The 21,522-nt window shown below is 39.3% G+C and overlaps 1 protein-coding gene across 4 annotated transcripts in view; it reads left to right on the top strand.

Moving 5' to 3' along the window:
* LOC118428211 (FERM, ARHGEF and pleckstrin domain-containing protein 1-like) overlaps positions 1 to 18,657 on the top strand; it is a 33,936-nt gene extending 15,279 nt beyond the window's left edge. For 3 of the 4 annotated variants that reach the window (XM_035838217.1, XM_035838218.1, XM_035838219.1), the window contains exons 9-29: positions 83 to 178; positions 742 to 905; positions 1,657 to 1,731; positions 2,165 to 2,568; positions 10,340 to 10,563; positions 11,042 to 11,100; positions 11,409 to 11,439; positions 11,759 to 11,892; positions 12,257 to 12,338; positions 13,093 to 13,279; positions 13,529 to 13,579; positions 14,170 to 14,228; positions 14,386 to 14,457; positions 14,637 to 14,705; positions 14,939 to 15,028; positions 15,424 to 15,506; positions 15,922 to 16,019; positions 16,398 to 16,579; positions 16,896 to 17,003; positions 17,512 to 17,663; positions 18,523 to 18,657. In XM_035838217.1, the coding sequence (XP_035694110.1) occupies positions 83 to 178; positions 742 to 905; positions 1,657 to 1,731; positions 2,165 to 2,568; positions 10,340 to 10,563; positions 11,042 to 11,100; positions 11,409 to 11,439; positions 11,759 to 11,892; positions 12,257 to 12,338; positions 13,093 to 13,279; positions 13,529 to 13,579; positions 14,170 to 14,228; positions 14,386 to 14,457; positions 14,637 to 14,705; positions 14,939 to 15,028; positions 15,424 to 15,506; positions 15,922 to 16,019; positions 16,398 to 16,579; positions 16,896 to 17,003; positions 17,512 to 17,663; positions 18,523 to 18,595 (2,493 nt within the window). In that variant the 3' untranslated portion in view covers positions 18,596 to 18,657. The remainder of the gene's footprint in view (positions 1 to 82; positions 179 to 741; positions 906 to 1,656; positions 1,732 to 2,164; positions 2,569 to 10,339; positions 10,564 to 11,041; positions 11,101 to 11,408; positions 11,440 to 11,758; positions 11,893 to 12,256; positions 12,339 to 13,092; positions 13,280 to 13,528; positions 13,580 to 14,169; positions 14,229 to 14,385; positions 14,458 to 14,636; positions 14,706 to 14,938; positions 15,029 to 15,423; positions 15,507 to 15,921; positions 16,020 to 16,397; positions 16,580 to 16,895; positions 17,004 to 17,511; positions 17,664 to 18,522) is intronic. The other variant, XM_035838220.1, reaches the window with a different exon arrangement.
* The last annotated feature ends 2,865 nt before the right edge of the window (positions 18,658 to 21,522 follow it).

Genomic DNA, 21,522 nt, shown 5'->3' with positions numbered 1-21,522 from the left:
AGCTCAACTTGATTGTATTTTGTGCAACGTTTAAGTGTGTGACCGCCTGATCAATGATTCATTTACTTTCTGTCTTTCTCAGGGTCACACAAAGATCAATACCTTCTCCTGGGCCAAGATTAGGAAACTCAGTTTCAAGAGGAAACGTTTCCTGATCAAACTGCATCCTGAAGCCTATGTAAGTTATATGTAATGTTATGTTATGTTATTACAATCCATTAAGTGACATAGTTGCCATTCTTGTAAAAGAAAACAATGTCTCTTGGGTAGATCAATCATACGCTACTGTTGGAAAGCTAAAGGTTGTTGTGAACACCCTACAATATTAGTCCTTGCTTTGCATTACTTTGCAAAATGGTAGACTTACTAAGTTTAAGTTACAGATCATGTCTTGCATGGACAATTTTAGTGTGAGGTGCATTTTCAATGTATAGTACATAATTCATTTGTAAGTATTGAATCCCATTGGTCTAACTTGTTTGAGAAGGTCAAGACAAAACATCATCAAAAGTTTGCATAGTTTGTGGCTTGTTGACTCAAACTATTGATGGCATTCATATAGGTTCTTCAAACACAACCGAAATACTAGTAGTAGTACTCACTTCCATCGTTTCGGTGTCTGTCAGACACCATTATCAGGGTTGTTTGAAGAACCTTTAACATAAATTGATGGCATTACTTAGGTGGCTTTTTGTATGAATATGACAATAATGTAATACTCTAACCCCTTATCCTTCCCAGGGATTGTACAATGCGACAGTGGAGTTTGTGATGAGTTCGAGGGACGCCTGTAAGAGTTTCTGGAAGTTGTGTATCGAGTACCACGCTTTCTTCCGCCTGGAGGTCCGGCCAAAGCCAGTGCCAAAGTCTATCCTTTTCAGCAGAGGGTCGTCCTTCAGGTTCAGGTTAGTCATATAGTCTCTGTCCCTTTTTTAAAGTGCAGTAAAGCCTATGCTAGTAACTACCTCTGCTTAAAGCTGGTGTCGCACATGTATGTAAAAATATGACATGTTATTTATATAATGAGGGATGATAGATATGGATAGTTTTTTGTGCATTAGGAAGGCTCAGTTTTTTCTGTGTTTGTGTATCTATAACTTCATGTTGAAAAATTTAAAGAAGGAAAAAAAAGTTGGTGTACACACCAGATAATAGTTCTCCCAACAAATCATTGAGCTATTAAGGATATTTTCACTACACAATTTTTAGAGATTGGCCGATGTTCCCAGGTCAACTAGTCCCGTTCAATATGATAGCTAGATTTTCTCTGGTGGTTTTGAAATTCGGCAACTTTCTTGCAACTCTCTTTCTTTCTTGCAACTAATTTGGCCAAGGGCTGCTGACAGCGTGACATTGGCCACCTGTTATCTTGGCCTATTTGAAAGTAGTCCCTCCAATTACCTTTCCATTGACCCAAGCAATAAGACTCCTGTCTATAGTATTAGTAACGACCAGTTCCATCTTTAGACCAATTTCGTCAGGTCCTTTGAGTGATCACTATAGACAGGTTTGACTGTAATTGAACTAATAAAGCTAAATTGCACACATAATTGAGCCACTTAGTTTGACTTCCAGGTGTTACATCTTTTTACAAAATGTCAGAAGAAATATTCCTGTGTGTGATTCATATCTAATTTTTGTCGTTGCTTATTTCAGTGGTCGAACACAGAAGCAGTTGATTGAAGATATGAGAGAGGGAGGCTCCCCCAGTAAGAACCCCAAGTTTCAAAGGTATGTTTCCTCATATTCTAGTAACAGCATCCTATGCAAAAATTATGGCAACATTTTTGATACATACTACAAAGATTGCATACTGCAAACACAACAATGCAACGATTATGGGCACACAAGAGAGCAATGCGGGTAAAGCATGATCTATTTGTTCCAGAGCAGCCAAATCAAAATTACATTGTTGTGTCATTCAAGCAAAGAAATGTATGTGGCTACTTCGGTGTTTTAGGTTGAATTGAAAGTGCCAGCTTAGGTGGTGCTTTGTTGCAATCTTAACTTGTAGTGTGTGAATTGTGCTATCTTTTTATATTACAAAAGCATAATGCTTTATCTTACTTTTATTTCAAGAAGAGAGAGAGAGAGATACTTAACAACAAAAGTCCTCTTGCAGTGCTGTATGCTTAGTACCAAACTTTATTCTGTGCACTTCCAGGTCCCACAAACTGCGAGCTTCAACCCAGAGCCTTCAGATTATGCCCACACACGAGGTCACCCGGCTGGACACCAACAACATGCGGGCCAACAGCTTCAGCCACTACGAGACCCAGGACCCCCGATTCTCGCCCTACATCAAGCCTCCGGCGGACCAGACAGTCGTCCCGGCAACCCAGCTGGACAAATCAGGTGACCGCGATGAGCACGCGGCCATGCATGACCTTGTTGGGGAGATGACGAGCGAGCATGACGCGATGCAGGGGCTGGTGCGGCAGATGAGCAGCGAGCATGACCAGATGCAGCACCTTGTGAAGAAAATCACGGCCCTGCATGCTGATTCAGACGAAGTGATAGACCAGCCCGATGGGGAGAAAGAGGAGGCGGGGACCCCCGGCTCTGAAGGCAATGATGCTGTTCCTTCTGCAAGTAGTGACACAGGGATAGGGAACGATAGTCCTAGTAGTGCGGGGGCCATCAGTACAGATGAGCCTGTCGACTTACCCACAAATGTGCTCTTACAGGAACTAAAACAGGCAGACACTGCTGATACAAATGACAATTGTGTTCAGGAATGCCAGGGAAAAAGTCCAACCTTGAACGAAAATCCAAGCAATCTACAAAATCTTTCAGAAGTTAAAGCATCTAGTAAAATGCTTGATAATGATTACCAAAAATCAGCCAGCAATGCATCAAGTAATTCCCCGTTGACCTCTAACAATAACCCTGTGGTTGTAAACGGTACCAATGCTGAAATTTTGTCGTTTGCTAATGCTCATGCGTCGTTTGGCAGTGGCCTTGTGCATGATGGTAGTGAATGCCACATTCCTTATCAGTCCCCCTGTGAACTCCACATAACAGAAGATGAGATAAGACCCTACAGCAGCCCCCACAACATTCCTCTCCACATAACAGAAGACTCTAGTTCTTCCTCAGACAGCTGCTCGGAGCCACCCTCGGCCCCAAACAGCCCTGCTCTGCACATACAAAAAGCACAAAACCTGCCCTGTAGAAATGGTAAACATAAAACTATCGTCGTCCAAGCCGACGTAAATTCAACTTCTGATACACACATGAGCGAGTTCAGTCCCGGGCCAATCGTTGACGAGCCCTTGCGAGATCGCTCGGACTATTTGGCCATTGGTTCAGTGGAAAGCATCCCAACTTCCCCGCCAATAGCAGAAGCGCCTTGCTCAGTAATTCCCCCTATGCAACAAAAAACGCACCCTTCGTTGTCCAACGACAATGTCCCTCCCACAGAAAAGTCACCACGGCTGCCCCATTCAGTTGGAGCCGCACCACGCTTCTCGGCTGGTGTTGTTTTCGGAAACCCCTATGCCCTTGGCTTTAACCGTCAAGAAAGTGAACTTTCGGATGACGTTTTTCATCCAAGCCTTGCAAGAAATGACAGTGATGGGTCCCTTAACCTTAGCGATGATAACAGTGCAATAAGTAGCAATAGCGGGTAGCAGTAATATTGCCATCATGTCAGAATTAGCATGTCAAAAGTTTTTACAGTTGCAGCTAATTAGAGTTTTGTTTCTGTTCTTTCTCTTTAACTCTCTTAAAGTTTAATTATATCAAGATATGTTTTCATTTCCAGCATGGCTTAAGTTTGTTCCAGGACTTGCGTGACTTGCTTGGTTTCCTTGTCTCTGTTTCTTTGGCTTGCTGTTAGCATGCTGTAGTCCCTGTTGTTTGCTTTCTGCTTCTATGCGAGGAGATTTGCACCCTTTGGGTCGAAGTTTGGTTGTGCTTTCTTTGTCCCCCACCCTTGTGTGACCTATATTTGGTTGTGGTCTGTGGAAGTTTTCCATTGGATAGCCTTACTGAATTTCAAATTAGCCTGCATCAATCAAAGACTTTTGTATTTCTTTGTAGAAGTGGTACCACATTCCAGGTTAGACATTTGGGTCTATAGATGTCTTTCTTTATGTGACGTTACATGACGATTCGTTAAGGTAGTGATCTCATTACATAATTTTATACATGACATGTCTATACAGGAGTTTGCATGGATACGATATCAGTTAGGAATTGAGATTTTCTCTCGATTGAGAAGAAAAGTTGATCACGTAAAACTTGAAAATATTGGTCAGATCTAGTGTAGTGTTGTGTTACTAGGAACTGTTGTCAATATGTAAGCAATTATCAAATACTAGTAGTATTACCATAGGCCACCTTTCTTGCCAATGCAAAAATGTTTGACCAGTAACACTCAAGTGTGTAAACTCCAAGAAAAAGGGCATTGTAAGTGCCATTTTCCTTTTGCATAAACCCCGTAATAGGGTTGGTTCCTAAATCAGTAAATGTCAAAATGGCCAGATTAGGTTTAGAACATTCAATCAACAGAACAAAGAGGCCAAAAATTAGGAGGTCCAAAATTGTAAAGCATGATACTAGATTGATAAAAGATGTCGCCAGTCCAATTTATAATAGTTCAAAGTAATTTGCCATGACATAAGATTTATTTTTTGTTGCAGTGTTGCTTTAAATCCAAACGTAATCCTATAGATATATCTAAAATGTAAATACCTACTGTAAATGCTTTTTTACAAGAAAGCATGTCCAAACATGCATGTATGAAGGACCTACATTTTTAAAATATAGCTTGGTGTAGAGACCTTGTAAGTTGTAGGAAATCGGACGATATAATGAAGACCTATGTGCCCCAAACGTATACTAGACAAGGCACTCTTGTATGTATATTATGTAGCACTGTGAATCTTACCCTCTTTGACAGCTTTGCCAGTCTTTTTATATGAAGAAATATAGGAACGTAGCCAGGACTTGAAGTTTATAATACCTACCAAAATATGAATATTATTACCCACTGTCTGTGGACTTTACTGAAACAGGCCAGATTTTCTGGAGTGTCCACTTTCAAAGCATAAGACACAACTTTAGCAAATGTATCTGACTTTTTGAACTATCTAAAACGTATGATGTACATATTCTGTCTTTCCATGAACACTACAGCATGGAATTGTCAATCTTTTTGCTGTCTATCATAGCCTCATTGAGCTTTGAACTTCATACAAAAGTAGTTTTTCTGATGTGCAGCTCAGAAACTTTGAATCTTACAGTCTGCAATACTCAAACGTTGTTTGGACAACTTCATATTTCTTTGAAATAGTTAGAAGCTGAAGCTATCTGTTTCCTTGTAATACATGTTAGGGTTATAAAGTACACATTAGGTGGGGGGTAGTCCACTTCTTGAGTTTAAATCTTGCCAATAGTCCAAGGATCGTGAATAAATTTCTGAAGGACTGGTCCTTCTGAATACTTTCATAAAAAGCTGATCATGCAGAACTACAAATTTTTTAGGGTTTGGATTTGGAAACTGTTTCCAAAGTCTATCCAATTGCTTGCATGGACTATTTACCTGGATGTCTAAACTTTATAGATGCACTGAAGATTTACAACATCTGAAGACAATTTTGTTTCTTTAACAAAGTGGACACCCCTAATAAAGAGTTATTACTGAAAAGTGCACAAAAAAAGCCTAAAAACTTATAAAATGAGGACAGCATGTTTCTTAGAATTTGATAGAGATGATTATAAGCCATAGAGATATTATTTAAAATCTTGCTATTTCAAAGACGGACCTTCATATTGGCTCTTATTCATCAATTAATCTGAATATTGTGATGATTATTGAGTATTGGCATATTTCTTATCTTATCCAAGAATATTTTTGAAAGTAAATGCATATTCAGGTTTGTAAATCCCTCAACAACCAAATTAATAACTCTACAAATGTATAACCTATATTTCATTGATGATAGGAAAGTATTATGACAGTCTTGATTCTTTATCTTATTGGCTTTAACGTTATAACGGGAGGTGCCCCAACACGGTACGCTTTTTCTTGCGCTCAAACTCATGGCGCTCTATCGCTAGTTGTCTGAGAGTGGTCAAATTTTGATGACTGAATTTTTTACTCATAGATTTGAACAACATACTTGAACAAGAAATGCATTCATGTGGTTCATGAAACTTTCGCGCTGCGACTGTTACAAGCGGCAAACACTGAGAGACAATTTCGTGTCTGTAACCTTCCAATTTTGTGCTACGCTGGACAGTGTGCCTAACTCGGTACGCTTTTTTGTATATTTTGCTCTCTTCAGAAGTAAGTGGTAAATCTAAGTACACAGAAAAAAATTAATAGTATGATATATTTTAGCTTTCTTTTGACAGTAAAATCGTGACTGTATGTACTTCTTGTCTCACATGAGGAAGGCTGTACCTAGAACAATCCAGCTGATGTTTTACGGGCAATGGGCTGAATGCACTGATTGTGAATGCCCGACTAAAAAAAACATTACGAAAAAACGACACCGGCAACATCAACAAAACTCTGCCTGATTATATGAAAATATCATCTACATCTCTCTGTCAAGTCTTATTTTCATAGACAGCACGAATCATTTGTTACAGTCAAATAAATCTTTGGAGCGTTCTCTAGTCTGCCACCTTCACGGCCACTCTCCCTTGGGAGTACAATGGTGGCAATGTTTATGTCGCTTCCTTTTGGTTGCTTTTCTACTCAACAAACATTTGAAGACCCATATTCATAGTGTTTTATGGAGCTTTATTTATGTGTATCATGGCAGTTGTGTGACTGCTTGGATGAGTTCGTATAGTTAGCGACACGAGCCGCCAATACGCAGATGCCGGTGACCGCAGTGATTCAGCACTGTCAACATTACTGTTAGAATTCTGATTGCAAAAATACCTTCTGCTGTATTATGTGTAGAGAAAGGCTGAATCTTTCCAAAGAGCCTCAGTAACAAAGACTTTTCTGTTGTACAGTTTAACCCTTACCATACTAAAGAAGCCTTTTTTGCACTTAACTTTTAGTCGTTCCAGGCTCTTCATGTAGGCAATTCTAGGCAATACTATTAAATCTGGCGAAACATTTGATCTTAAACTCTACTACTACTACTAGTCTTTTTGATATGTAAAGCCTTTGTTTTCACATTTATATACATGTTTGATGCAATTTTTTGCTGTGATTTCTTGAAGAATTTAGACCATTTCAAGCTTTATACAAGCTTTTGCTGTGCTATTTTTTAAAATTTTTAATAAGAAGCCACATAACAAAAGGGTCAAAGTAAGCGAACATGAACTGAATATAAGCCACCTTTTATCAGCTCAGTCTTAGTTTACACTGTTTTGGACAGGATAGTTGCATCATCACTTCGCATTTGTCATTTGTGTGGAGCAGTCTCTCTCTGCATGTTCATGTCTCCTGTGGGTTTGGGTATGCCAAAAATCATTGTACACTGTTTGTACTATTTTATGTGTCTAAACTTACATCTACTAACTCTTGGAGTTTGTTTTTGAATGCAAAATCACCATCTGGAATAAGGCAGGTAACTTTTTCTTGTTTAATACAGACATTCGTCTAACTGTGCAAAAGAACCAGAATATTATGGCATTCTGAGACATTATATTCCAATTTTTATGTGATAGACACAAGAAATGTAAAAGTACAGGCTGGGGTGTTAACTGAACCAGTTTCAGCCAAGTCCTGGCTTTGGTCCTGTCCATGGGAGACCTACACTTTGTAGTGGTGTTATTGTACATGGAAAATCTGAGTTGACAATTACAAAATTACAAACTCCAAAAAGTAGCTTAGTATGAAGTGTGGTCATATGTTGTTTCGTTTGATATTCGATCACTATCAGGCTATTCCTTTTCTAAAATTTACATGTCATGTCAGTCAACCATAGTTACATGTCCAGTATCCATGACTACCTGTTTAGTCTCTATAGTTGCACATCGGTCTCCATGGATACATGTCTGGTATCCATGGTTACCTATCTGGTCTCCATGGATACATGTCTTGTATTCATAGTTACATCTGGTCTGGTTAACCGTCTGGTCTCCATGGATACATGTCTGGTATCCATGGTTACCTATCTGGTCTCCATGGATACATGTTCATGATTCCATGTGAAGTGTATGACTCCTATGGCAAACAGGACCAAACTGGGCTGGTTTTTCTCTACTATTTCCATCCTGCTTGTGCATGAAAAGCAAATTTTACAGAATATATATAACAGAATATCACCACATTTCATAGTCATATAGGGCATGTAATGTATTAATACATGACTGTTGCAAACTTGAATAGGAACCATGACATTGTTAATCTAATTTTACAAGCGATGTGCAGGAAAATTGGAATAATTAAGCAGTAGACACATCTGCCTCCATGTAGGTTACCAAATTTTACCCACAGATTCATAGTACGGGTTTAACAAGATTTCTTCATTTTTGGCATTGCCTCGGGGTAGGAGCTGATAAAGAAGTATTCAAGCTGCAATGTGTGTACATATATTCTAAGTAAACGGACAGTAGGTCTTCTTTGTACCATCTAGTTCATATATTTTTCAAGATATCTTTAGGCAGGTTGATATTCAATATACATCTGACAGTATTTCCACTAAGACTTGCATGACGAGTTAGCCAGGAGCAATATATTATCAGTTTTGTGAAAAGACGTTGATCACCGGTACTAGTTACATGTAAGTCGAAAAAGCCATTTTACCCACTGAAGGTCAAAGTAACACCTCTGCACAACTGTCTTCCACTGTCAAGTTCACGGACCTTGGTGATAGGTCTTCTGTGGAGAAATAAAGTCCTTCCATGTCAGACTAAAGCGTGTTGTGGTTGTTTGTGGTGTCTGTTATCTGGTGTGTCATGCTGCATGCTGCATCCTCGTTGGTTCCACTCTCTCCATCGCCATAAAGGCATCAACGTGACTAACTAACTGCCGTCTGTTAGCACACTCTTGTTTGTGATTAACCCAGGGTCTTCTTACATCTTACACTTTACTTCATATTTTCATAAGATGGGGAAGCGGTAGGTCTAATTTATCAGTTTACGATTAAGGGAAGTCAAGCTTTTTTAAATGTTTCTATGCAAACATTCTCATCAAGTCTCATATCTATTTATCATGAATTCAGTAAAGTAGTAACTTTTAACTTGTACCGATAAATGTGACTGCACTTACCATTACACCTGCTAGGAAGGACCCACTCAGATAGTTTAACCATGTTTAACAGAACATAGTTGAGACTTTCCATCTTTCTCTCACACTGTAAAGAACCTGTGCAAGGTAAAAGAATGACAATTGCTACTCAGCCAAGGGTACACAATGGTAGCTGAGAACATGCCCTCCAGGTGCCCCCTCCCCCATAAATTGTTCTTAGACGATTTTAAAAAAGTATATGTCTACAAACTTGGCAAACAAGAACCTTACAATACTGAACAGCCATAGTTTGTGCCACACAAACAAGACTAACATCATGTCCAAACAATCTAAAAAGAGACAGCAGGAAATATGTTTCAAATAACTGTTAACACAATACTAAAGCAATGTAAAAGCATACATTTAGTTGATTCAATTAGTCTTTTCCTCTATGACATTAGTACAAACGTGGCAGAGACAAAATATGATTTGAAATTTAACACCAAATTTCAAATGTATTCGTTAAGTCAAACGATTGTTAAACACGGCTTATTCTTCAACAACCAAGTATCAGTGGTCCAGAATATAATCATCGAGGACTGTGAAGGGCCTTTTCACAAACTATAAAGAAAGTTGTCATTTTGATGAAGCTACCTTTATTTCTGTTGCCTCAGGTTTATTAGCCTTAAAGGTTGTACGTCTTGAGGTGATATTCATGTTCCCATTGATTCTTCTGGTACAGAAGCTAATAAAGAGTCAATTTTAATACAATGAAACTTTCTGTATAATTACAAGATGATCATACATTTAGATTCTTAACTTAAAAAACAGCGCAAGTTTAACAACCTTTAAATATCTTCCTTTTAAGACTTGGACCAATAATTGTAAGAAGTTTCGTTCTTGATCATTGGATGTAAACTGTGAACTTTAGCCATAGAAGTTGAAGTCAAAATTTATACGCAAAAGAAAGCACATACATGCACTCAAGCATACACAAAGCACAGACACATACGTGCACACCCACCCACTCATGCCCACACACAAAAAAAAACGAGCATGTACACACAGACAGCCATATCCTCAAGTCCCTGTGTGGTAAGTTAGGCCAATGTTTGTCGCATTCAGTTAGACTTGGATTAACAAGCATTGAAAACACAAGTAATCTAAGTGCAAACTTTTCCCCACCAACAACAGACAGAATTCCCGAGACTCCGACCAAAGTCCGTAAGATCGACCCGTCCTCCATTGGCGACATTCCGGGAAACGTGAGCGCGGAGAAATCGCCGATGCTGAGCCCACTGTCGTCCGTTTCCACGTCCCCCCAACCCTCCGTCATCAGCCAGGACAGGAGTCCGCTGGTGACGGCACCCTCACAAGAGGAGGATGAGACAAGAAAGAAGGTACTAAAGAACACCAAGGTAATAATGATGTAACAAGGACCAAACCACGTCTTCCAATCACCTGGAAATAAGGTCCATCAATCTACATAGGGTGCATGGTAAACAGAACATGGTTAATTACATCCTCATGATTGTTGCATGTTTTCATAATTTTTGTTTTACTGCATGGAACAGTTGGATGTTGTTTTGTCAGATAACAGGACGCATACATACATTCCCCTGTGAAGCTGAATTCTCTGGGGTGTATGCCCTAGTACACATGTCGTACATGTAAATATGGTTGACAAATACCTTCAACCTATTTTTGGTTGTTTTTTTTGTTGCTAAGTCAAAAGGCCACTATCATATGAGTTATCATGGTGGTAAAACAAAAATGCCTTGCTGTTTCTTTATGTCCCAAAGATGTAGTCTTATTTTCGTACTACACCTAGTTTTTGCCAGCCTGTAGAATTTGTTGTAATGTACATGTACTTACAATTGTGCTCTTGCCTTTCAGCGGTACCCAGCAGACAAGGCTTACTACATTGCCAAGGAGCTCTTGTCCACAGAAAGAACGTAAGGGACACTTTCCTGTTTGACAATATTCTGAGTTGCACAGTAGATGCTTTTGTGTGTATATCATTGTCCACCTGTAAGTATCTTTTGGTTCTTAATTGGAGGAAATACAGAAAGAAGAAAACTAAAAATGATAATTAACAGAATGTTGTGTTCCTTCCAAATGTTTTGTAATTTGTAGTGTACAGCTGATGCTGCAGTACTGTGCTAAAACACAAGGAGGTGCTGTCACACAGTTGACAGCTTTATCATTGCTTGACGTACCTGGCTCTTGTAACTGTGTTAAACATTGTTTTTTGTCTGCACAGGTACCTGAAGGATCTTGAAGTTATAGTTGTGGTAAGAAACTTAATATCTCAAGTACTTAGTTTTTCTTATCCGGTATTATGTAGTATTCCATCAGTAAGATGTAGTGAGCACTCATTATCCAGTGTCATTTGATAAAATGTCCTTCATTTCTGATGGGGAGGGCATGGTATGACAAGGTCTATACTAGTCATAACAGCTAGCTTCTGCCACCATTTCATCTTCACCATTATCACTAAAACCAACAACAAGGGCTCCCAAACAATGAGGAAGACAGAAAATAATTTAAAGCTGGAAACAGCCTGGGTGGACAGCTTTTTTAAAGATCATCTTGTTTTCTCTGTGTCCCCAGTGGTTCAGGAATGCAGTTATCCAGGACATGTCCATCACAGAGTCCCTGGCACACCTGCTATTCGACAACTTTGACCCCCTGTACGAGTTCCACAGGGGTTTCCTGAAGGAGATAGAGCAGAGAATGGCTCTGTGGTGAGTACACGGTGATGTGTTGTACAAGTTCAATACTTGCAGACCCATACAATGTATATATCAGGGATGCACATATTTGATGCCTGTATGTGCGTTTAGTATCATTATGGGTTTGGGGCATTTCTGACTTAAATGCGACATACTGCAGCAAACTGCATCAAATGGGGAAGTAAATCTGCATCAGCCGCACAAAATAGGTCAAGTTCTACTGAACTGATTAATTAACCAGCTTAGAGGGGTCAAATGTTTATTTAGTTGTCATCTTGATCAAAAACTAACTACAGATTTCATGTGTTTCATATGTTAAATCGAGGTAGACTCAAATCTCTACCTGTCTAACCAGCTATGTTTATGTGTTGAATAGGGAGGGGAGGTCCAATGCACACCTGAAAGGGGACTATCAAAGGATTGGAGACATCCTGCTGAAGAACATGAAGTCACTCAAGGTAGGCAATTTGATATTCACCTTGTCAATGTCATTTCCTTATGTCTCAGAACTTTTGAAGCTAAAAAGTGGAAAACATATAAGTAGAGGGTTGGGTAGAAAATCTGACACAGGCTGTATTTGTTTACTTGAGCCTTTACAATTCATGAAAAACTCATCATTGAGGTTGTGAGAGGAGCTAAGGGTCAGGTTATACGATTGATTCACTTTTATCACGCTGACTTTAAGTGCAGCCTTTCCAATCACAGTCTGTATCCCATTTGATATTGTGTTTACACAAATTGTATAGCTTGCGTTACTTTTGATGCATGATGATATTGTGAGACAAAACGTAATGTTCTTTTTTAATCTCGAAGTGAAATGTGTCACACTGGGTCACCCCTCCTCTTCTCTTCCAGCAGGTGAAACTGAAACTATTTGCTTGAGACAAAACGTAATGCTTTTTTAGGCACACTGGTACGTACTGGTGCAGTGGCTGAGTGGGTTGAGTGTTCGCCTTGTATTCGGTAGATCGTGATCCCCGGCCGAGTCATACCAAAGACTTCATAAATGGTACAAACATGCTTTCTTCTCTGCATAGTACTCAGCATTCAAGAAAGTATATGGAAGTTGAACAAACACCCCTGCTGTAGTGGTTGCACAAAGCTGTATGGTCCAGGGCTACTGAAACAGGGATGGGTGCTGCCCTATGCATCATCAGGCACGAGAAGGACTTTTTTTACTTGACACTGGGTCACCCCTCCCCTTCTCTTCAGTTGTACATGCAGCACATTGAGAAACATGAGGAGATTCTGCTGGAGATGGAGAAGGCCACCAGGAGGAACCAGAAGCTGGAGAACGTGTACAAGGAGTTTGAGATGCAGAAGGTGTGCTACCTGCCACTCAACACCTTCCTGCTGAAGCCAGCACAGAGGCTCCTGCACTACAGACTCATCCTGGAGAGTGAGTAATGCTTCAACATAAAGGAGTTCCACAACCCCATATGTTACCTTTCACAACTCTGTTTGCTTTATGCTAATCAGACCCTACCTTTGCCAAGAAGGTCATGTTTTCTCGAGCACTTGTTGTGTAACTGTTTTTGTTGTTCAGCAGCATAACCCAGGAAGCTATGTGTGTGTGCGTGTGTCATAAAATTTCATTTTAAATTTCAAATTCAAGAAACAAGCATTTTGAATTTTACCCTTTCTTCAGGACTGGTGAAACACTACCCAGTGGATCACAGGGACTACAAGGACTGCAGAGGTGAGTGTTTCTGTAATTCTGTATTGTAATAGATGAGTTTTGTAAATAGAGAGCTTTCCTGTATTTAAGTTTTGATTTAGGTCCAAGAGATGAAAATATGCACTTTTCAAATGATTAACACTAGGGCTGGGTACCGGTACAGAAAATTCAGGTCCAGGTCCGGTTCAGGTCCAGAGAATCAGGTCCAGGTCCGGACCTGAACCTGGACCTGATTCAGTATGACTCATAACAATGGTCCATTTCAGTACAAAGAAATCTATTTGGTGGAGTATTAGACATAACACTGGCGTTTTAAAACACTACAACGCTAACTGCACCTGTACGATTGACTGTAAACATTGGTAGAAATTACTATAAACTCTACTCTACTTCACTCTTCCATTTTCTTCCAACTGCAAGCGCCAAAAACGTATGAATGCCTGATAAAATAATATGTTAATTTTCTAATCGGTCCAACATCCGGTCCACCTAATTTTTTCAGGTCCGGTTTTTCTGGACCGGTCCAATAAGAAAAACCGGTTTTGTACCGGTACGCTGTACCGATACCCAGCCCTAATTAACACCTTTCCTTCCTTCTTTTTTTTTTGTAGCTGCATTGGCTGAGATCATGGAAGCTACCAGTAACGTCCAGGACAGCATGAATAGACTGGTAAGTATAAGCAAACCCTTACATATTGTAAGAAATAAGCTAGCAGAAATGTTGCTCTTTGAATGCATTTTGTGCTTTGGCATATCTGGAAAAGAGGAAAAGTTTGACAATGTGTTCAAAACAATTTCACAAAACTCTTTCTGCTGTTTTTGTTCAGGAGAACTTTCAGAAGCTGACTGAGCTGCAGAGAGATTTAGTGAGCTGTGACAACCTGGTACAACCTGGAAGGGTATGGTGCAACCTGTGACAGTCTGCATGGAGAAATTAACCCTATACAGAACATTGTTTATCCTTTGACTATTGTGCTATTTAAGAAGACATTTAGGCTTTTGATAAATGAGCTTCATTTGAAGTGAGACCAGTGTCTGTACAGTTGATTCAACTTCTTGTACTTCTTCCCTCTTATAGGAGTTCATCAGAGAAGGCTGTCTCCACAAGTTGTCCAGAAAGGGCTTCCAACAGAGGATGTTTTTCCTGGTCAGTATGGTCTGCTACAGTCAAATGTGTGGATGTGGATTTGTGGAGGGACTGGTAAATTGCAATGGGGATAACCTACAGTAAACAAGATTTGGGTTAAAAGGTCCAAAAACTGGAATTATTTTGTTGTTCCTCTAAGTTATTTCTCAAAAAGATGATGGTTTGATTAGTAACATTATTGGTTACACATACGGGTGTGCTTTCATGCTAATGTATTCTTTTTCCCTCTGCAGTTTTCGGATATGATCCTGTACACCAGTAAGGGCGTGACGGCTACAAACCAGTTCAAGGTTCATGGTCAACTGCCTGTACGGGGCATGGTGGTGAGTTGGAAATACATTGTACACTGGCTTCTGCACAAACAGACTAAAAATTAGACGATCCATGTTTTTATTGTGTGTAGTTGTTCGGGTTGGTTTGTGCCTGGAGAATGCACTGTCAGTACAGTGACAGGAAGGGAGTGGGAAGATGACTGCAAAGGTCAGACTTATCAAAGTGGCAGGAAGTGTAGGTGAGAGTTGATAGGACTAGTCATTAATCAGACTTGTTGTTGATGTAATAACATTTAGGAATTTCACATTGCAGAACCTGTGTATGCTGTTTGGGTTGAGATGAGGAAATTTTGAATAAGGGTAACACAGGGACAGCACATGCTAAGTACTGTAATTTCCCCATATCATTGATGAAGCCCTGTGGTAATGTACTGTGTTTGGTTCAGGTTGAGGAGAGTGAGATGGAGCGTGCTGTGGCCAACTGTTTCACCGTCTACAGTACCAACAAGTCTGTGGTGGTGGCAGCAAGGTATGTGCTTCTGTAGCTAGCTTTGTCAGGTTAGAACATGAGGTTTTTTAACCAGTGTCTCAACAGTGTTTCCTGTGTAATGTCCAAAAAGTTTCAAATTTGGTATATTTCAATGAAAGAATTAGTTGTATGTTTGATCATATAAACTTTCATGTAGACATGTTGATATTTCACCATGATTTTTACACAATAGGGTCTAAGATTATGATCGTGTTCTTTTACATGGCCATTTTGTGTACAATGTCATGTATACGTGTGTTGGAAGGAAGATAACTGTTCATTTTCTGCATTTGGCTGATGCTTCTGAAGCTATGTTACTCTGTATATTTCTACTGACAGCCTTTCAAAAAACCTGCAACTTAAGTTCACCATGTTGGTTATATATCATGCATGTTACCTCCTGCCTCCCCTACAGTACGACTGAGGAGAAAGACAAGTGGATGGAGGACATCAATGACGTGATTGTGAACGCAGCGGAGAGAGGACTGGGCTCCCAGGACTCCTCCTTCAGCAGTGAGTAGATACAGACATCACATTCATCATGTGATAGGTTTACTACAAATTTACGGTATTTAGAAACAATCATAGATGTGTGAAAAACATGTAGATGCTTTGTGTCAGAAAACTTTGCCTATGATCCTTGTTAACAGTGGGAGTTGTCACTGCCTTCTTGACAATCCAATGACATGACTGACAAGGTTCACTAATGCATGACTGACCATTTGATGTTCTCTTTTGCATGATAGCTCAAAGCAAATCAGTCTCTTGTGCAGCTTGTAGTTTATACTTATGATACAGGACTGGTATGTTACATGCATTCCTTGAGGCAGTTGATTTTCTATGCCCAAGAAAACAAGGACAAATGGGATTAACTGATTAATGTGTATCCAGGGTCATCTGACGAGATGGGTACAGACCGAGAGGACGGACAGGACGAGTCGGAAGATGACATTCATTCCCCGCGGGGATCGCTGGACCGCACCCACACCCACCACCGTGCCAACACGACCATGCACGTGTGCTGGCACCGCAACACCAGCGTCAGCATGGCGGACCATACCAAGTCTGTGGAGGTCAGAAGGATGCACATTCAAATGTTTTTTGATATGCCTTTGACGAAATATTCTAGCAATTTCACACAGCATATTTTTGGAGCTACTTTTGGAGCTTTCAAAATACAATCTACAAATGTATCTCTCTTTCGACCCGGTAAATCTTGTCTTAGTCTCTTGTCACATGACTGATGATATTAATTATCACTTCACAAGACACAGTCATAATTCTTCAAAATTTACAACATTTTGATACATACCGGTAGGTGAAACAGTAGAAACTTTATTTCATAGATAACAAGTAAAAGTGTGTGATTGTTTTTCTTGTCTTTCACAGAACCAGCTGAGTGGATATCTACTGAGAAAATTCAAGAACAGCAACGGATGGCAAAAGCTTTGGGTGGTCTTCACCAACTTCTGTCTGTTTTTCTACAAGACCCATCAGGTATGATGTACAAATAGTAAACAACATACTGACTTGACCATTTATACCCCCTCCCACCCATTTTGTCGCAAAACATTAATCACCAATGGTGTTGACCTTTTCATATGTGTGCATGTCTGAAACACATCAGTCACAAATGATGCACAATGTTCTGTCTCAACCATTTATGCCCCGTTCTCATCCTTGTGTCACAAGGCCTTCTCCACCAATGATGTTAAAGTTCTCGCACTTACCTGGAATACAAGTCTTGTTAAGAGTCTGATCATGTGATTGGTTTACAGGATATATGTCCCCTCTTATACTTGTGTCAAAAGGCCTTCTCCACCAAAGGCATTAAAGTTCTCACACTTTTCTGGAATACAAGTGTCATTAAGAGTCTGATTGTGTGATTGGCTTACAGGATGACTACTTTTTATATCCTTGCGACACTAGGCCTTCTCCACCAATGGTGTTAAACTTCTCACACTTTTCTGTGTTGTTAAGAGTCTGACCTATAATTGGTTTCCAGGATGACTACCCCCTGGCCAGCCTGCCCCTGCTGGGTTACCAGGTGTCCACCCCTGCAGAAACAGACAACATCCACAAGGACTACGTCTTCAAGCTCCAGTTCAAGACACACGTGTACTTCTTCCGCGCGGAGAGCGAGTACACCTTTGGCCGGTCAGTTGTGTGCCCTTGCTTGTGAAGATACATGTAGCATCAGATGTGTATCGAGTTGTATCCAATTTGTTGGCAAACCAATATTCCATGTCCAGTTTGAAACTGATCTCTATTTCTTGACTGCAAGTAAAGTATAGCATGTGGGAATGTCTGAGAAAGAGGAACTGTTTTATGAATTCTTGTGATGCACTGGTACTCAGGCTGGTTTACAGTACAGATCTCGATAACTTTCTTTCCCATGGATTCTAAACATGGAGTTTCCTTCTAATCCAAAGGTCATTTGATGTGCATTTGTGATCTGTTTAAAACTTGTGTAAAAGTTGTTTAAAACATGTTCTAAATATCATTCTGGTAATCAGTTGATGAAAGCTGATAATAGACAGCAGGTAGATACATAACTGTTTATCTTGCTGCATTTATACGTAAAGACATAACTGTTTATCTTGCTTGCTGTACTTGTACTGTGATGATGAACAGCAGATGGAGACATAACTGCTTATCTTTCTGCATTTATACATAAAGACATAACTGTTTATCTTGCTTGCTGTATTTGTACTGTGGTGATAAACAGCAGATAGATACATAACTGTTTTTCTTGCTGCATTTATACATAAAGACATAACTGTTTATCTTGCTTGCTGTACTTGTACTGTGATGATGAACAGCAGATGGAGACATAACTGCTTATCTTTCTGCATTTATACATAAAGACATAACTGTTTATCTTGCTTGCTGTACTTGTACTGTGATGATGAACAGCAGATGGAGACATAACTGTTTATCCTGCTGTATTTGTGCTGTGATAATAGACAGCAGATGGAGACATGACTGTTTATCTTGCTGTATTTGTGCTGCCCAGGTGGATGGAGGTGATCAGCAGTGCGACCTTCTCAGCCAGCAGGACCCGTATCTTCAGCAGGAAGGAGAGTTAAGCTGGAGAGAAGGGAACCAGCACATCATCTCTGTGTCATGATCTTCTAAAGAAAACATCACAACAAAAATTAAAATAAAATGGAAGAGAACATGTCGTCATTAAGGAAGACAACACGTCATCTCTCTGTGTCACAATCTTCTAAAGAAAACATCACAACAAAAATTAAAATAAAACGGAAGAGAACATGTCGTCATTAAGGAAGACAACATGTCATGTCTCTACGTCACAATCTTCTAAAGAAAAAAATCACATCAAAAATGAAATTGGATCATAAAACAACACTAATCCTAGTACGATAAAGTCTTCATGGCTTTAGTCAGACAAATATGATTATTCCTAACAGCCGATCACTGTATACAATGATTTTAGTGAGATAGGATACAAAGTATACACTCAGAGGTGTGCCCTTCTCTTCATTATACATCAAAATTTCTCTAAAGTTTTGACTTATTTGAGTATAATGTCATTTCAAGTGCCTCTAAAACCAAGTAAGCCTAAGCACATCTTGCCATGATTCATACGGTGTCTCCGTTATTTCTCAAAAATTCTCAACTGTAGAAGGCAAGTTATCTGGTGTCGGTACATCCATATACAGGTAGTGGCAGGACAATTTTGGCAATGCCTCCAGGGTGGAGCCATTTTTTTACATCTACATGTATTTGTAAGCACCACATTGCCATAGATGTTAGAGTAGCTGATATCTCACTGTTGCACATTGATGTACAATCCGACAGAACAAAAATGCAATAACGCAAATGCTCAACAACTCGCTGAAACAGTGGTAACTTTGTGTACAGGGATGCTTTTGCAAGTGCCATACGTAGAGGTCTAGTGAATTGATGAAGACATCATGTTCATGACCTGCATGTACAAGTGAATTACTAAATCATTTTCATAGTGATCAGTTCACTAACTAGAATAACTGACAAATTTTCTAATGATAGAGGCCATATTTGTGTAATTGGAAAGATTACGACATACATAGTTTTGTAACAATAGATGTGAGATTTCATATTTACATACATGTATTGGCATTTCATAGACAATTAGATTTTTATAAGTGCATGTATATTCTTGTACATGTAATTTCATCTGTCTTGACTTGCATCTTAGAAAGTCTGCAAGGAAGGAATAAGCCCAATGGTCTGTAACTTCCGGAATCTTAGAGATGATAAGTGATTTTTTATAAGTAGAGCTTGTTACAACTATGACAATAATGAGTCCCAGGGTCAGTGCTTGTTACAAGCCATTCCATCACAATTTGGAATCATAAGTGTAAGAAACTCCACCTCAGTATTTTTAGAACGCTTCAGTCTGTAGTTTTGCACCAACACATTACATGTTTTTCTGTACATTTTTTTCCACTGGAGCAAGAGACTTTGTCATATAATTTTGAAATTTCAGTTTTACTAGTACTATGTAGTTTGCAGTTAGAAAGAGATAAACAATGCAGCTGTTGTGTGTCTTGAACAGTTAACTATGATTTCTTGTTATGTACAGTCACTGTTTCTAAATGTGCAAGTATGATAAAGAGCATAAGAAAGCTGCAGGCTAGAAGTGTGCTTATCCTTGCTATATTGCTCTAAAGAGGGTTAATAATGTTTGTCCAAAAGTGGATGCTATGTCCGACCCGTCTACTACCCAAACCTTCCTGTATCCTAGACTGGCTAATTGCCCCCCTCCCCGCGTGGATATGGAAGGGTGTGCTAAGAAAGTGCTGTCCCGTTGTTAACATGTTGAAAAACACTTGTGTTGTAACAAAAATATGAAAACCATTTACATGTTGTAGCTGGTATTACATTATTGTGTCTTGGCTTGAAAAAAGGAGGCTATTACTGTACCAGATGGTGACTTTTTAGTCCCTGTTAAATGCCTGATTATAACCTATCAATAGTGATTGACTAGGAGTACTGAATGTGTAACTTTGCTATAACAAAATTGAAATTTAGCCATATCTTTTTGACAATGTGAAAGTATATACACGTCTTCCCTTTATATAGAAAAGAAAAATGTGACAAAGTAATCCACAAGAAGCTGTTATATATTTGTACCTTTATAGCTATGAGCAACAGCTATTGCAAGTAAGAAGTTCAGGCCCAGGTAGTAATGAAATTTTCTGGCTTCATTCAAGACTCTTCAATGAGTGTTGTTTTTTATGTTTTAAAACCCCATTGTTTTATTTTTAATTTTTAAACCAGTTTTACACCCGATACTACTGAAAACACTCATATTTGACAGTTCCTTACATTTTTCTTAGTAATTGTAACTCCCCCCCCCCCATTCATTTTATTCCTTCATAAAATTGTACCTTTGTTGTCATGACTGCCTCCCTCAATGTCTTAGATTTAATACAATGTCATGCAATCTTATGTAAAAGGACTTTAGGACGGGTACTGTATTTCTTTGCTCAACCAAATGGCTGTGATAATGTGAAGTGCTGATGATAGTGATATGAGCAGTAGACAAATACTGTATGGGTGAAGTGTTGACTAAAGTGTAGACAGCTAGATTTGAGGTTGATAAATATGCTTCAGTTGTTATTTCAGAAGTGATGTTTTCAGTATTTTTTTTGACAATGTGAATGTTAGAACAGCAAGTGACACTAGTCATGACGTAAAACATTGTATGTCTGTCTTAGTTTTAGTTTCTACATGATATAACATGGAAGCCTGCCAGAACACTACTGAATGATTGATAAGGAGAAACAAGGCCTGTATTGCCTGGATCTAACACGCTGTCTGTACATTTTATGACCTGGCTTTATGACATGGTGTGAACAACATGATGTATTCAGATGATGTAGAAAGGATGTCCATCGTAGGAGTACTGTGGCAAAGGAATGACGCAATGTACTTGTGTGCTGGAGTTGTATTTACTGCTTTTAATTTTGAGTGCCAGTTGAGGAAGTTAGGATATAGAACACAA

The sequence above is a fragment of the Branchiostoma floridae genome, chromosome 12, assembly GCF_000003815.2.
Source record: "Branchiostoma floridae strain S238N-H82 chromosome 12, Bfl_VNyyK, whole genome shotgun sequence".
NCBI lineage: Eukaryota > Metazoa > Chordata > Leptocardii > Amphioxiformes > Branchiostomatidae > Branchiostoma > Branchiostoma floridae.
Note: the sequence above shows the minus strand (reverse complement) of the source record. Positions and strands in the feature narration are given on the sequence as shown.